Genomic DNA, 13,157 nt, shown 5'->3' with positions numbered 1-13,157 from the left:
ACACATTCCACGTAGATTACTGTATATGGCCATGAAATCTACGTCCTTAAAGACTAAGAGTTTACTTTTCATAATTGGACAGAAGAAATCAAAACTTCTGGGAACAGCCTGCTGTAATGAATTAGGCCTGAAGATACAATCAAAAGTTTTCAATCATCATGATCAAGACTGTCTCCTCCTACTACAACTGCTAGTCATTCTATAATTTAGGGTACATATTGATGATAATTCAGTTTTTTCTAAAAGTTTTCTTCAGAAATATAATATTTTATCCATTAAGAGACATACTATTATGTCACACTAAAAAAGTAATGTTCCCTAAATTATAGAATGCCTCATTAATACGTATAAATATTCATTAATTTAACCTTTTTGGTTACACAACACTTACACAAAGTTCTTGTAAAGTAAAACAGTTCCTTCTTTTGCACTTAAAATGTCCTTGTCATGATTAATAATGCTGTTGTGTTGTTTTGCCCTTTGTGGCCTTGCTAGAAGCATGTGTTGAGCATGTGTTTTAAATTTTCTGTTTATTTTTATTGCCAACCAGCAAACGGATCCTTGCTGGAGATGAATTAGCCTTAAATGACTTGGCATGTCTGTTCTTTTTGTTCATTTTAGGTACAAGGACTACAGAGAACCACCATGGTCAACTGAGCCTTACCAATTCTCCAAACAGTACTGGTCAGTTCTAGCGGCTCGATTAGGTTTCGTCATATTGTTCCAGGTACAAGCTCCATTACCTCTTTTAACCTTAAATGGAAAAGCTTAAAATAAAGGTTTTACTCTTAATGAACACCATAAAGGGACTATAAAAAGCCACACAGTAGCTACCTCAGCAACGTAAGTGCTTTAACCACATATAAATGATGTCGTCTTTGGATTGGTTTAGATTAATAGTCTATACGCTGGTCAGAATAATTGCTGTAACTCAGTTGAAATGTCCTGCTGTCAGCAGCTGTGGGTGGAAACTAATTCTATTGAAATGCAATTAAACAGTAAACCAAACGGTTACAAACTCCAAAATTAAATGTCACTCCAAGTGTTATTTAAAAAAAAAAAAAAACATTTTATTTTGATCTTTAAAGGACAAGAAAAGTGAGGTTTTCCATGAACACTAAGTATTTTCCTCATACAAAGCTTGTATATAGCTTTAAAAAAGCTACGCACAAAAGATTAGATGCATTAAACTGATCACTTATAATTTCAAGTGGACTCCTGAAAAAATCTATAGGTTTTTAGGCAGTACATTGGCTTAACAACATCGATAAATAAAAAAAAAAAAAGCTTATTAGCATCAGATAATGAAATCAACATATTAGCATGATGTCTGAAGCCTATATATATATATATATATATATATATATATATATATATATATATATATATATATATATATATCATTATAGGAAGATAGCATTGGCATTTAAAAAAAAAGTAAAAGTGAAATGCTACCTGGTGTGTAAAAATATGTTTTCATCAAAGCCACTGAGGTGTATGATTTCCTGCGCCCCTCCCATTGATATACGTGTGTAAACGTATATGTACTTATGCGTCTCCCACTTCTCCAGAACCTGGTGATAACCATGAGCATGCTGGTGGCCTGGGTGATCCCAGACGTGCCCAAAAACATCAGCGAGCAGCTAAAGAAGGAGAAGACTCTTTTGGTGGATGTCTTCTTGAATGAAGAAAAGGAGAAGTTGCAGTTGATCCAGAGCTTGTTTTCCAGAGATCTGACTCAAGAACAGCAGGAGGACCTGAAGGTGACAGATCAGACCTCGCTGCCTCTTCAGCAAACCCAACCCGGACCGCTCCCTCCCACCTCATCCCCGGCTCCTCGCTCCCGACCCCGAGCTGCAAGCTTCAGTCAGTTCACCCGCCAGATGTCCATGTCTCCCCGAAGCGACGTCACCCAACACACAGCCGTCTGAGGGAAGCCGGGTGAGAGAAGACGAGTCCACTGGTGGAGAGTGTTTCACAGTGCCTGAGTGCTGGAGTTTGAGGCTCTGAATTTGGAGAATCAGGTGCCCTCGGTTCTATGTTCCTGTTTTTTTGTACTGGAGAATGAGGGGCCACTCCTTTTGGTCACTGAACTATAGTCTGAATGTCTGTCTTACAGGCTCCACATCTGGTTTTTAAACCCTCAGATGTTCCTACCGTTTTCAGGCACGTCTGACACACAAACTTGAGCTTCAGTAGGAACGCTTGCCGATGCAATCATTCCACATGCACTGGCGTTCACAAGAATGCAAACGGGATCCTCTCAAACGCATGTTTTTCTCCACTGTCAGATCTTGAGCAAGGAAGTTTGTCGGCACACACTCAATGAGCAGCACATATTTGGTGATGTTGCGCAATCTGTACATGCTGTCCAAATGCAATCCGCTTTGCACATTGTCCTCAAGATGTAGCATATAATGGCAAATAATCTTTCATTTTCTCAGGTAACAGCGTCACTGTAAGCTGTATTCGTTCTCATCAATATGACAATATGTTCTTGGGTTAATAACGACTATGATGCGTGTTAGTAAGTTAAGGTGCAAAGAACACAATTTCAATGTGATACTGTGATGTATTCTGTGAAACGTGTGGCGTTTTGTCTTTTTAACGATCCAGCCCGTTATGTAACACATTAAGGCAATATGTAATTAAACTCATGTTTGTCAATCCATATATTTATGCTATGCCTCCTTCTGATGAAATACAGGGCTGTAGATTTGGGCCGCACAGCATTTGCTGTATTTATGATTGTGGAGCAGCTGGTCTTTTTGTGCCATGTCAACTATAATCCTCCCATGAATTTGCCGTCAACGGTGTGGGAAGGTTGAGAGGGGGTTACTGTTATCCAGGGAGGAATCATGGATGGATGTTGTGTGCCAACATCTGGCCATCAAGTCATCATTCACTATGCCTCATAGGACTTAATACTCATGCAAGAAGAATAAATATTTAATCCCAATTATGCGCAACTGGATTTTCTTTCTTGCCCTCGAGCCATTGTGCTACAAGTCCCGTGGGGTCAATTCACTTGTGTTTTCGACTTCTAGCAGCTGCACAGGTTGTTTGTTGTACTGTAATACCCTGATGATGATTGCCACACATGCTTAACAAAGCTAACTTTACCCAGTAGACACTGCTCCTCTATTCGCTTTTTCTGTTTTACCAGAGCAGGATTTTGATTTTTGTGTGTTTTCACCCTAGAGCCACATTTGATTTATCCCTGGGGTCTGGACTTCACAATTCAAGAGGATTAAAATCTTGGCAGATACCATAAAGTCTGTCTATGCGCGTTATAGTTTCATTACACAATCATTCTGAATGAGGGTAAAAATACACAAATATTTGTATTTCCCACAGATTAAAAATCATAAGATGTGGGCAAAAGTTAAGCAGCTCAACTCTAAAGGACTGCTGCCATGCATCTTGGCAGATCAGCTTAAATGTCCACGTCGTATGATGGGTATTTGTATAAGTTAAGAAGTGTTTTGTCAGTCCTTTCAGCATCAACAGAGGCGATATAAGTTGCTTTGTACTGTAGATATGAAAAGGGCACTTTATATTGCAGTGGTTCATATATCAGATATCAGACCAAAGCAAAAAATCACGAGTTAAAGTATGTCACTTATATTTTTTTCAGTTTTTTATATTCAATAATACTTACAGTATATATTATGCCTTATAATTACAAAAATCTGAACCTGTAAGAACTGTAAGAACAATAACAAACTTTTTTTTTTATAGTTATAGATTAAAAAAAAGTTATTTCTTGCAAAATCAATACTTATAGTTTACAATAAGGACCAATTAGTTACCTACATAATTACATTAAATTACATTCAATTGTGTCAGTTAATGTAATTTAATATACCTGATTAAACACAAACTAACAATGAATTCATAAATTAATAAAAATGTTAAATAAATACAGTATCAAATTGCTCATCGTTGGCAAATGATAGATGATACATTAACTAATGTAGACTAATGGGAAAGTAGCATAAAGTGTGACCATACTGTATGCTCAAAATTGAACAAACAACAGACAGAGACACACTAACCAATACTCCTAGCTTCATCAAACAAAAAAGTATAAGATGAACGTTCTCTAAATGAATTAAACTGGTCAAAATATCAGATTCTTTTTTAAGGTTTAAGAAGGTTTCAACTGTCCTCAGAAAACACCATAGTCCTCTTGCACAATCACAATCCAACCTGCTACGTGATTTGGGCCGGAAGTGTCTAATTTGTGCGTAATCTTTTTCAAAGCCTTTCGTTATCAAATGCAACACAATACAGTTGCATGGACAGATTTACCTGGATTTGTGCAGTGTGTCTTAAAGATTGGTAAGCAAGTGTTATGCATAACATCTGTCTACAGAAAGTAGTATAAGCTAGTACCAGTTACATCAGTGATAGTGATTGACTGCAACTTATTCTCGTTCTAGCTGAAGACACACAATGCTGTGCTGGTGTATGCTGGGAGTTTGATGTCAGAGATTCTGGTTTGTGAGTTAAACATCTGCACATGGAGATGGATCGGGAATGAGATCCGTGACACAAACCTGAATCTCTCTCTCCCACAGGGCGTTCCTTCCAAGGGTGAGATGACGCACAGGGCGGACATTTAAAATGCTGGAGTCAATGCATTGTTAATGTCAGAAGGATTTTTGATAAGCGTCACTAAACTATCAGAGGACATAAATTTCATGCTTCCAAGATGCACATTTCCTGGATAATAATTCTTTGCATGTAATTTTTGCACAGTGCATTTTTTATGTTTCAAGACCTTATATTTAGATGCTTTATGCAGTAGTTTAACATAACAGTGTCTAAAAGCAGAAAAGAGGCACCGGGGGTTGCATTCAGGTTCACTTCTCTTAAATGGCCTAAAGCACTGGCTTTTATCTGGAGTCGTTACACACCAGGCTTTCACATGGTTTCAGGTGTTAGCTACACTTGAAGATTGCACCATTGTGCCTTTCCATGGAAGCTCTGCCAATGGCGCATTCCATAGTCAACTCAACTAAACCTTCAGATGACCCGATATGTGACTGATAGCCATTCATTTCCTGTCCTTCTTCTTTTCTCAGTCTTAGCCTGTGTTCAGAATGGAATAATAGCTTACTACTAACTTACAAAATGGCATACCATATGAAATATACCATATGTTTGTAGTATATAACAAATAAATTATATATTTGTACATAATATATGTACTAATATATGTATATTAGTGCTGTCAAACAATTAATCGCAATTAATCTCATCCAAATGATTTTTCTTTACATAATATATATATATGTGAGTGTACTGTGTACATTAATTATGTATATATAAATACAAAAACAAGCATGTATACATGCAAAACAAATATGTTTATTCACTTGCTTGAGAGGGTAACTGTACATGCAAAAAGTATAAATCAAATTTAACTTGGTTGTTAAAAATAAATAACATTAATCAAAAAAAAAAATGCTGCTTTCTCCTGATTTATCATGCAAATTTTCACTTAAAACATGTTCTCATACAAGTATTGCTTGGTTGTGTTACTGCTTTCTGCTGTCATTATCGTTTAAAAATGTGTATTCTCATGCTAGCTTTGCTTATACGCCTTAAACTTCAAACATGACTTAAATCTTATGTTTTGTGGCTGCATTTAGGAACTGAAAAATGTGGACAACAAAGGTTTTGTACTTAAGAAAATTAAAAGGTAAGTTCACTTATCTTGAGGTGCTGAATTTTAGAAGACTTCTAACAGTGGCTGCAGGACCTGCTTTTAGCAAACACTGAATCAGAGCATTCAAATTTTCCACAAGCAATCTCATTGGCTGTAGAATCAGTAGGAGAGGCCAATCAGTTTGTGCCATCTAGTGAATGATGTGAATGCATGTAAAGGACCTATCAATGTGTGTGTGTGTGTGTGTGTGTGTGTGTGTGTATATATATATATATATATATATATATATATATATATATATATATATATATATATATATATATATATATATTGTTCTGAACATAGCCCTAGTTTCTATACTTTGGATAGTTATGATAATGAAGGGTCATGGCCTAGAAAGGCTCAAAATGAGTGTTGAAAATGCTCAGAAGCATTTAATATGCTAAGTAAACTGTAGTTTAGAGAGGTGGATGAGCGGTAAAGCTGGCAGGAATGCAAATTGGAATTGCTATTGGATGGATGTTTAATTTCAGACGGAATGCAGCAGTATGGTGGGATTAATTGCCTATAACTATTTACTGGAGCGCTTGTTTTGGAAAAGACTCCATGTTTTGCAGTGCACATTAAGAGTGGATGATAAATCAAAGCTGTCCTGCCCAGTTATACATACTCAGTGGGCCTGTCATGAAATAAACACAACAGAGCACATTGAGCTGATGTAGAGCTGCAGCTTGCAGAAATGAATTCTGGGATACGAGGATGTGTGACACTGGAGACTGTGGCTTTTTCCTGCCCTGGAGGGTCAGACATGCTGTAACATGATTCTGCTGTTCTCCCTTAATGCTAGACCTGTACCACTGGAACCACCTGTTTCTTTCTCTTCTGTCCTTTCTTTTGCATTCTCCTTTCTCATCTGTCTCTCTCCATCACCACCTTTTGAGATCACCAAAGATGCATAAAAGACACTGAAAGGCATGAGAATTAATTGGTTCTTGTTCTTTTAGAATCTGAGCTCATCTGTTTGCGTCGCTTTTTTTCCTCAAGTCTCCCTCCTCACCGCAGTCATGCGATTTATTCTCCATTTATATTCATCTGCTGCAATATTAAAGTGAAAGGTCAGACATGTGATACATATTAAGTTGTTAGCTGTAATTTATTTGCCACAAAGTCAGTGAGTTATTTTATTTTTTTTATCATTTTGAACACTGAAGTAGCCATAACTCACTCTATTCTACCTCACTCTAGTAAGTGCCTTTAAAGCAGAGGTAGAGATATAATTTCACTCATGTTATTTTATACACACTTTCTGCTTTCTAAAGACATATTATCACTACATAATAATATATCTCATTAAAGACTTTGTTAAGGGAATAGTTGACCCAAAAATGGAAATATCCTGAAAATGCTCACTCTCAGGCCATTTAAGATTTTCGTCAGTTTGTTTCTTCATTTGAACAGATTTGGAGAAATGTAGCATTACATCACTTGTTTAACAGTGGATCCTCCGGAGTGAATGGGTGTTATCAGAAGAGTCAAAATATAGCCAGTAAAGACATCACAATAATTCCTAAGTAATCCACACTACTCCATTCCATCAGGTAATGTGAAATGAATCTAACACTAAGACACAATGTTTTAACTTTAAACTGTCACTTCTGACCAAAATAGGAGTTTATATAACAGTATTCTCTTGTAAATAATGCTTGATTTGTGTATATTTCTCTCCTGATTCAGACAAGACAACAACCCACAGCTTTTCACCTCATAAGATGTTAAATATGATGGACTGGATTACTTGTGCATCATTATAATGTTTTTATCAGTTTTTGCACTCTTATTCTGACGACACACATTCATTGCACAGTATTAAGCAAGTTAATTTAATACTAAAATCCTTCATTTCATTATTTACTAGTAAACACAATTACAGTCTCCTAAGAAGGTGATTGACGGATTCATTTGCAGAACCTGGATCCAGACCCAAATCCTGAAGCACAACCTTTTTCTGAAAGTCCTGGAAATGAAAACAGAGATGTATTAACGTCTATGTTGATTTTTGAAGATATATTGTAAGTTAACTTCCTTGCGGTTTGTCACTTCCACTGACCATTTTCTCAGTCAGTGTGTTGCAATACTGTTTTACTCTTTTTAAAATTTGAAATTTGAATAATACGTCATGAAAATTTCATGAGGATTTTTTGTTTCTGTAGATGTAATCTGTGCCTGCCCGTTGCTGCAAGTCAGGCAGGTATGGTATTGGTTAGCATACTTTGCATTAGATACATTCGACATCTGGTCACATTCAGTCATACTGCTTTTGGGCCTCACATCTGTACCTGGGAATGACAGTAGGGTTTCTATATATGTGCGTGTTGGTGTATCGGCATGTGTGTCCAGTAAAACCTCACCCTAAATTCTCGCAGTCTGTCTAGTTTTGCACGGATGGCCTTGCGTTGGACATCCAGCTCGGCCACATGGCTTTTCCACTGCTTGTCTTTCTCCTTTCACAGACACAAACACTTGTTCACCGTTCTTAACAGGGTTCTGATTAGTAAGTAATGCTAAAAACAAGAGTGGGCCTATTGAAAGAGGAACATGCAGCATTGTAATAACATTAGGCTGTTGTTATGAAAGCATTAATTTTGTAAATAGCATTAAGGTAGCTGTATTGATGTAGCTTTTTATACTCTGTTGTCCACTTATAATGTTAGTCAAGGATTCTTTTACCAATTTTAGCCTTATGTAACCAATTTTCCATCTGTTTGTTCTAATGCATTATTAAGATAATACTCAAAATCTCTAAATATTTAACCTCTTAACATTAAATGGGGTGCTCCATGTCACTAAATATTGATTAGTCATAAATAAGACTTATATGTTAACATGAACATGTTTATAATGTCAGTATCATGATGGTTTCTTAATAATAACAGAAAAACTGCAACAAAACATATGTATTTTTATCTATTCGTTCAATTCTTAAACAATTTTCACATGTATGAATTCTTCTGAAGACATATTTAAGTCTAATTTTGATTTCAAGGATAGAATTTCGGTCAGTGACAGAAAAAAATCCAAACATGACCCAGATGTTTTCTGCTACATCTGTTGGTGTTTTATCACTTGTAACAGGGACAGAAAAATATATATTTTTTTAGCTCTTTGAAGATATATATATATATATATATATATATATATATATATATATATATATATAAATATATATACTAAATTATCAAATAAGATAATATTAGGTATCCACGCAAACGATTTTATTTTATTTATTTATTTATTTACTAATTGATTGATTGATTGATTTGGTTGATTTACTGAGATGCAGGGTTGCATAATAGACCTGAAAAAATAAAGTTGGTTTGACTTCAGCATAAATTACATGACCATTTATTTCCAAATTATGATGACATTTTTCTCCCCTTATTACCTAGAAACAAGCCTGTGTGTCTGAAGGCCGATCTGGTGAGGCAGAGCCTGATGTAGGGCTAAAGGAATGAGGCTGGGCTTGATCTTTGACCTATACAGGCTCAGCCAGATATTCTGTGGGTGCTACTTCCTGTCTCTAAAGTGATAATCACAGCTACAGGCTAGGCAGTAAATGTTACTGTACTCAACATATGGAAGACGTTGAAACACACTGCCTTCTATTCATACTAATAAGAGAAAAAAACAGACTGTAACACCTTTTCCCTCAGAGGATTGAAACAGTCACAGACTGTTCTCTCCCAGTAACACACACTCACAAACAGACAGAGGGTGGGGTTATCTGATGAGATCTGTGGTTTGGGGGATGTAGGTTTTGAATGATAACAGGATCAAATAGTATGCACATGGGAACCAAGAGTAAGCACTTCTCCCTGAGCCTCCATTAATCAGAGGACGGACATGCTGCAAACCTGGAAACTCATCGGGAGACTCTGAACAGCTGCAGAGGAAGGAAGTGAGAGTGGTGGACTGTCCGTTTGTAGACTTTAGGAATTAAAAAAGGCAGAGCTCAAGGCTTTTTGACCGACTTGATCCCATTGGGGTTTCTTCTTAAGTGAGCCCTGACTTAGGCGTTGCAGGGATTCCTCAAGCTGTTGAATTTATGACAGCAGCCAAGTGGACGACAACAACAACAACATGGCTGTCCTTTAGTGACCTCACACTTGGCTGTTAGACTTGGACTTCATTGGCAGCAGACCATGTGCAGCTGGGGGTTCATCAACTTACACAAACACACTCCCTGAGCGTCCTGCTAACAGCTAAACGGTAGCATGCGCTTTCAACCATTGCATCTTGCATCAAAAAAATCTTACTTCTGTCAGGATCACTAAAGTCAAGGTTGATTAAACAATTAGCACACAGTTTGGACTGGCTTTATGGTTCTGTTCTGGGCAAAAACTCCCTGCTTATCTATGCATCCTAGCATGCATAAGAGCATGAAGAGCAGCAATAACCCCCATAAGATAAACAGAACAGAACCAACATAAATGTAGCAGATCATTAACGTTCTTAACGACAATGTAATGCAACAACATAACTCAGGATAAAGGAGTATGATTCAATAAGGATATCAGAAGACCAAGTCCTAACTGTGCACAAAAGGTGGAGCTGGGAAGCTCCTTAGCACAATGATCAAGCTATTGAATAATACTGAATAAGTCTCAGCCTCAGGCATCACACCCAGAGACTACTGGCTGAATGTCTGATGCATATGGCACACAAAATTGGAAACACTTCAGGAGTGCAAAAGTCATCATCTGATTGGTCGGATGGAAGAAGAAAGCTTTCGTGTGTACAACTGTGGCAATCTAACTAAAGGATCAGCATCAACTAAATGCCGGATTTTCAAAAGTATGTGAAAATGATCAAGATTAAAGCATATTGTCCAGAGATTTACACACTGGTGTGTTATTGTGGGGGCCCCTAAACATGACATAGCACAAAATGAATGGTGATGGATTGCTTTACCTGTCAGTCATATGACCAATCAAAGTGGCCACGGTTCTGGCTATGTGAGACAATACTGAATAACCATGTCATGTCATGACAGGCTTTGTATGCCTATATGTAGACTAGGATCAGCTGAGAGTCAGCTGAATCAAGCTCAACTAATGTGACCTGCCAGAACTAATGGTACGCTTGATTTTCATGCCCAGAGACTGCCCACAATTCATTTACTCTTGAATGAACACAGATTGCTTGGAGAATGAGTTCATGTGTGTAAAATTGCAAGGATGATTTGCATAGTTTATCAACATCAATTTTGAAATTGGTTTTCTTTACATTTATTTAGCATAAGAGTTAATTAATAGGTACTTATAAATATAGCGATATTTGCAGTATAACATTGCAAGTATAAGCTTTGTTTTTTACAACTTCAATTTCAGATTAGCAAAAAGTAGAAGCTGACAGTATAGACATTCCCCTTTGTGTTTCTGCCCAAAAGAATCAGTATTAGTTTTGGACGGACACAAATTGGACATTTTCCACCGATTTGTCCCAGTGTTTTCTGTACAAATGTTCCTGGAGACTGGCGCCAAATTATTTTACTGTGTATTTTTTTTTAATCATCTATTTACCACGCTCCTAAATGCTAGATAAAAACTTGCATGCTCTGTAATATTTTTGGAGATATCAGTGAGATGGATCATCTATAAAGAAACCTGTGAACTGTCTAAAGTTCCTTTTTAAAATATTTGATTGCATTTGTATGTTTACCTGGCCGACCTGGCCATGCAATACAGAGGTCACTGCATGTGCAGCCAAAGTTAGGAACAATGCAGACGTAATGCAATCAAGCACAATTAGCCTGACGATGTAAGTCTGATGAAGCAGATCTGCTGTCCCTGGACAGACTCAAGCTGTGGGTGGTGGAGACAGATATAATTAGTGTTATCACTGCAGACAGCAGCGATAGCCCTGCGGTGACTTTTTGATGTTAGTCAACATACCTTCTGCTGCTCCTCTATCTCATATTGCTTTTCTCGTTCCAGCTGCTTGAGCTCCTGTCGACGACGGATCTAGCGGAACAGAAAAAACAGATGACATGTGCAATGAAAGTCAGCATGCAGCATGCATTAATAAACACAGACTTCTGGAGGTTTACAAGACGGAAAGTAATAAATAAGCTTACCCTTTCTTCTTGCTTTTCCTGAAATTTACTCTCCACACATGTGCTCTCCTCCAGACTCTCATCCTGCTTCTCAAGACTTTTTAAGAAAGTGTAATCTTCCTCTTTACAAAGATCTCTCATGCACTGAGTGAACAGTAAATGCACATGATGAGATAACAGTTCAGCTTTTTTTTTTTAAGTTTCCAATCAAGTGTAGCAGTTTTGCTAAATGTTTTAATTGAATCTGTCAATTATATCCTCATAAACAAAACATGCATGAAAAAGTTGGAACAGAAATATAAAACCTTAGACATGGGGATTTGAGAAAACCTCTTCGCATGAGCCATCCTAAAAAATAAATAAGCAAAAAAGTTACATTGACTTTAAGTTCATTTTGTATCATGCACTCTTAAAACATTTTGTTACAACCATCAGCAACCCATTTTCACAGCATCCTAAACCCAATTACTGCACAAACGTAAGCATGCTAGTTTATATCCTTCTGTCTCCTGCTTTAGTATAACTGCAAAATTTTGTCAAATTAAATAGGATGAAAATATCTCTGTTAGCTCACCTGGTCTAAAACGCTTCCAGTTTCTTTGCACTCTCCTTTCGTTTGCTCTCTGTGGTGGTAAACCTAATGCAAATGCTAATATACTCTGACTGCATACAAAAGACATCATAGTTATTTCTACACCGGGCTGCTAAAACTATCACACTGGTGATAATAAAACCCACTGTCCCTTTACTTTTGATTAATTGAATTGTCCCATGTCAATATGTTTCCTTCACACTTCTGAATGCAGTTTTGTTTCATACTGATTAACAATCAGCTTCTCTGTTTCATGCCATAATGAAGAAACCATAGGACTGATCGAGGATCAGAAAGAATGGACACTGCAATTAACCTAAAGAAAAACACAGAGGTCAGAGTTGTTTTTGGTGATGTCATTGGATCGTCTGGAATGCATATAGGGTTCGAAAGCTATATTTGATGGAGATGTGTTTGACATTAAGTGAGTGGTGTGACACCACAAACAGGCACTTTAGCAGAAACCGGATACGTGAGCAGCAAACCGAACCAGGAATGTATATGATGAAGGTGTCTGTTGTGGAGAGGTGCATAGGTTGCATAGTTCAGTCAGAGGAAAGGTATTTGGATTTTTTTGTACTAGTTTTAACCACCATAGCCTTCTGAGGGGCTGTGGTTTTGGTGTGAAGGTCAAGGTTTGAACCATCTCGTTGACACCACAACTTTTAAAACATGAAAACATGAGTTTATTAATTTAAACACTATTAAAAATACTTGGGTACTTGTACTTCAGTGCAATATTGTTTGCTGACTGTAAAATAAGTCTGCCAAAGACT

At 37.1% G+C, this 13,157-nt stretch overlaps 2 protein-coding genes across 4 annotated transcripts in view; one reads left to right on the top strand and one right to left on the bottom strand.

Moving 5' to 3' along the window:
- Positions 1–2,964, top strand: part of ano2b (anoctamin 2b) — a 31,756-nt gene extending 28,792 nt beyond the window's left edge. For 2 of the 3 annotated variants that reach the window (XM_043237929.1, XM_043237928.1), the window contains 2 exons: positions 622–727; positions 1,572–2,964. In XM_043237929.1, the coding sequence (XP_043093864.1) occupies positions 622–727; positions 1,572–1,931 (466 nt within the window). In that variant the 3' untranslated portion in view covers positions 1,932–2,964. The remainder of the gene's footprint in view (positions 1–621; positions 728–1,571) is intronic. The other variant, XM_043237930.1, reaches the window with a different exon arrangement.
- Positions 2,965–7,547: 4,583 nt separating this feature from the next.
- Positions 7,548–12,136, bottom strand: LOC122342591 (MAP7 domain-containing protein 2). Its single transcript, XM_043236528.1, has 5 exons — positions 12,095–12,136; positions 11,811–11,933; positions 11,629–11,697; positions 8,086–8,178; positions 7,548–7,691 (listed from the first exon to the last, which is right to left on the bottom strand). The coding sequence occupies exons 1-5, from the start codon at positions 12,134–12,136 to the stop codon at positions 7,602–7,604; spliced, it is 417 nt and encodes a 138-aa protein (XP_043092463.1). The 3' UTR covers positions 7,548–7,601.
- Positions 12,137–13,157: the final 1,021 nt, after the last annotated feature.

This window comes from Puntigrus tetrazona, chromosome 4 (assembly GCF_018831695.1).
Source record: "Puntigrus tetrazona isolate hp1 chromosome 4, ASM1883169v1, whole genome shotgun sequence".
NCBI lineage: Eukaryota > Metazoa > Chordata > Actinopteri > Cypriniformes > Cyprinidae > Puntigrus > Puntigrus tetrazona.
This window is presented reverse-complemented; position numbering and strand designations above follow the sequence as displayed.

Bases quoted from the DNA above. Each gene is read 5' to 3' on its own strand.
- LOC122342591 (XM_043236528.1), bottom strand. From the start codon at position 12,136: ATGGCTCATGCGAAGAGGTTTTCTCAAATCCCCATGTCTAAG. The intron at 11,934-12,094 runs GTTTTATATTTC...CTGTTCACTCAG, and splicing joins CTCAAATCCCCATGTCTAAG to TGCATGAGAGATCTTTGTAA. The intron at 11,698-11,810 runs GTAAGCTTATTT...CTGTTCCGCTAG, and splicing joins AGGAAAAGCAAGAAGAAAGG to ATCCGTCGTCGACAGGAGCT.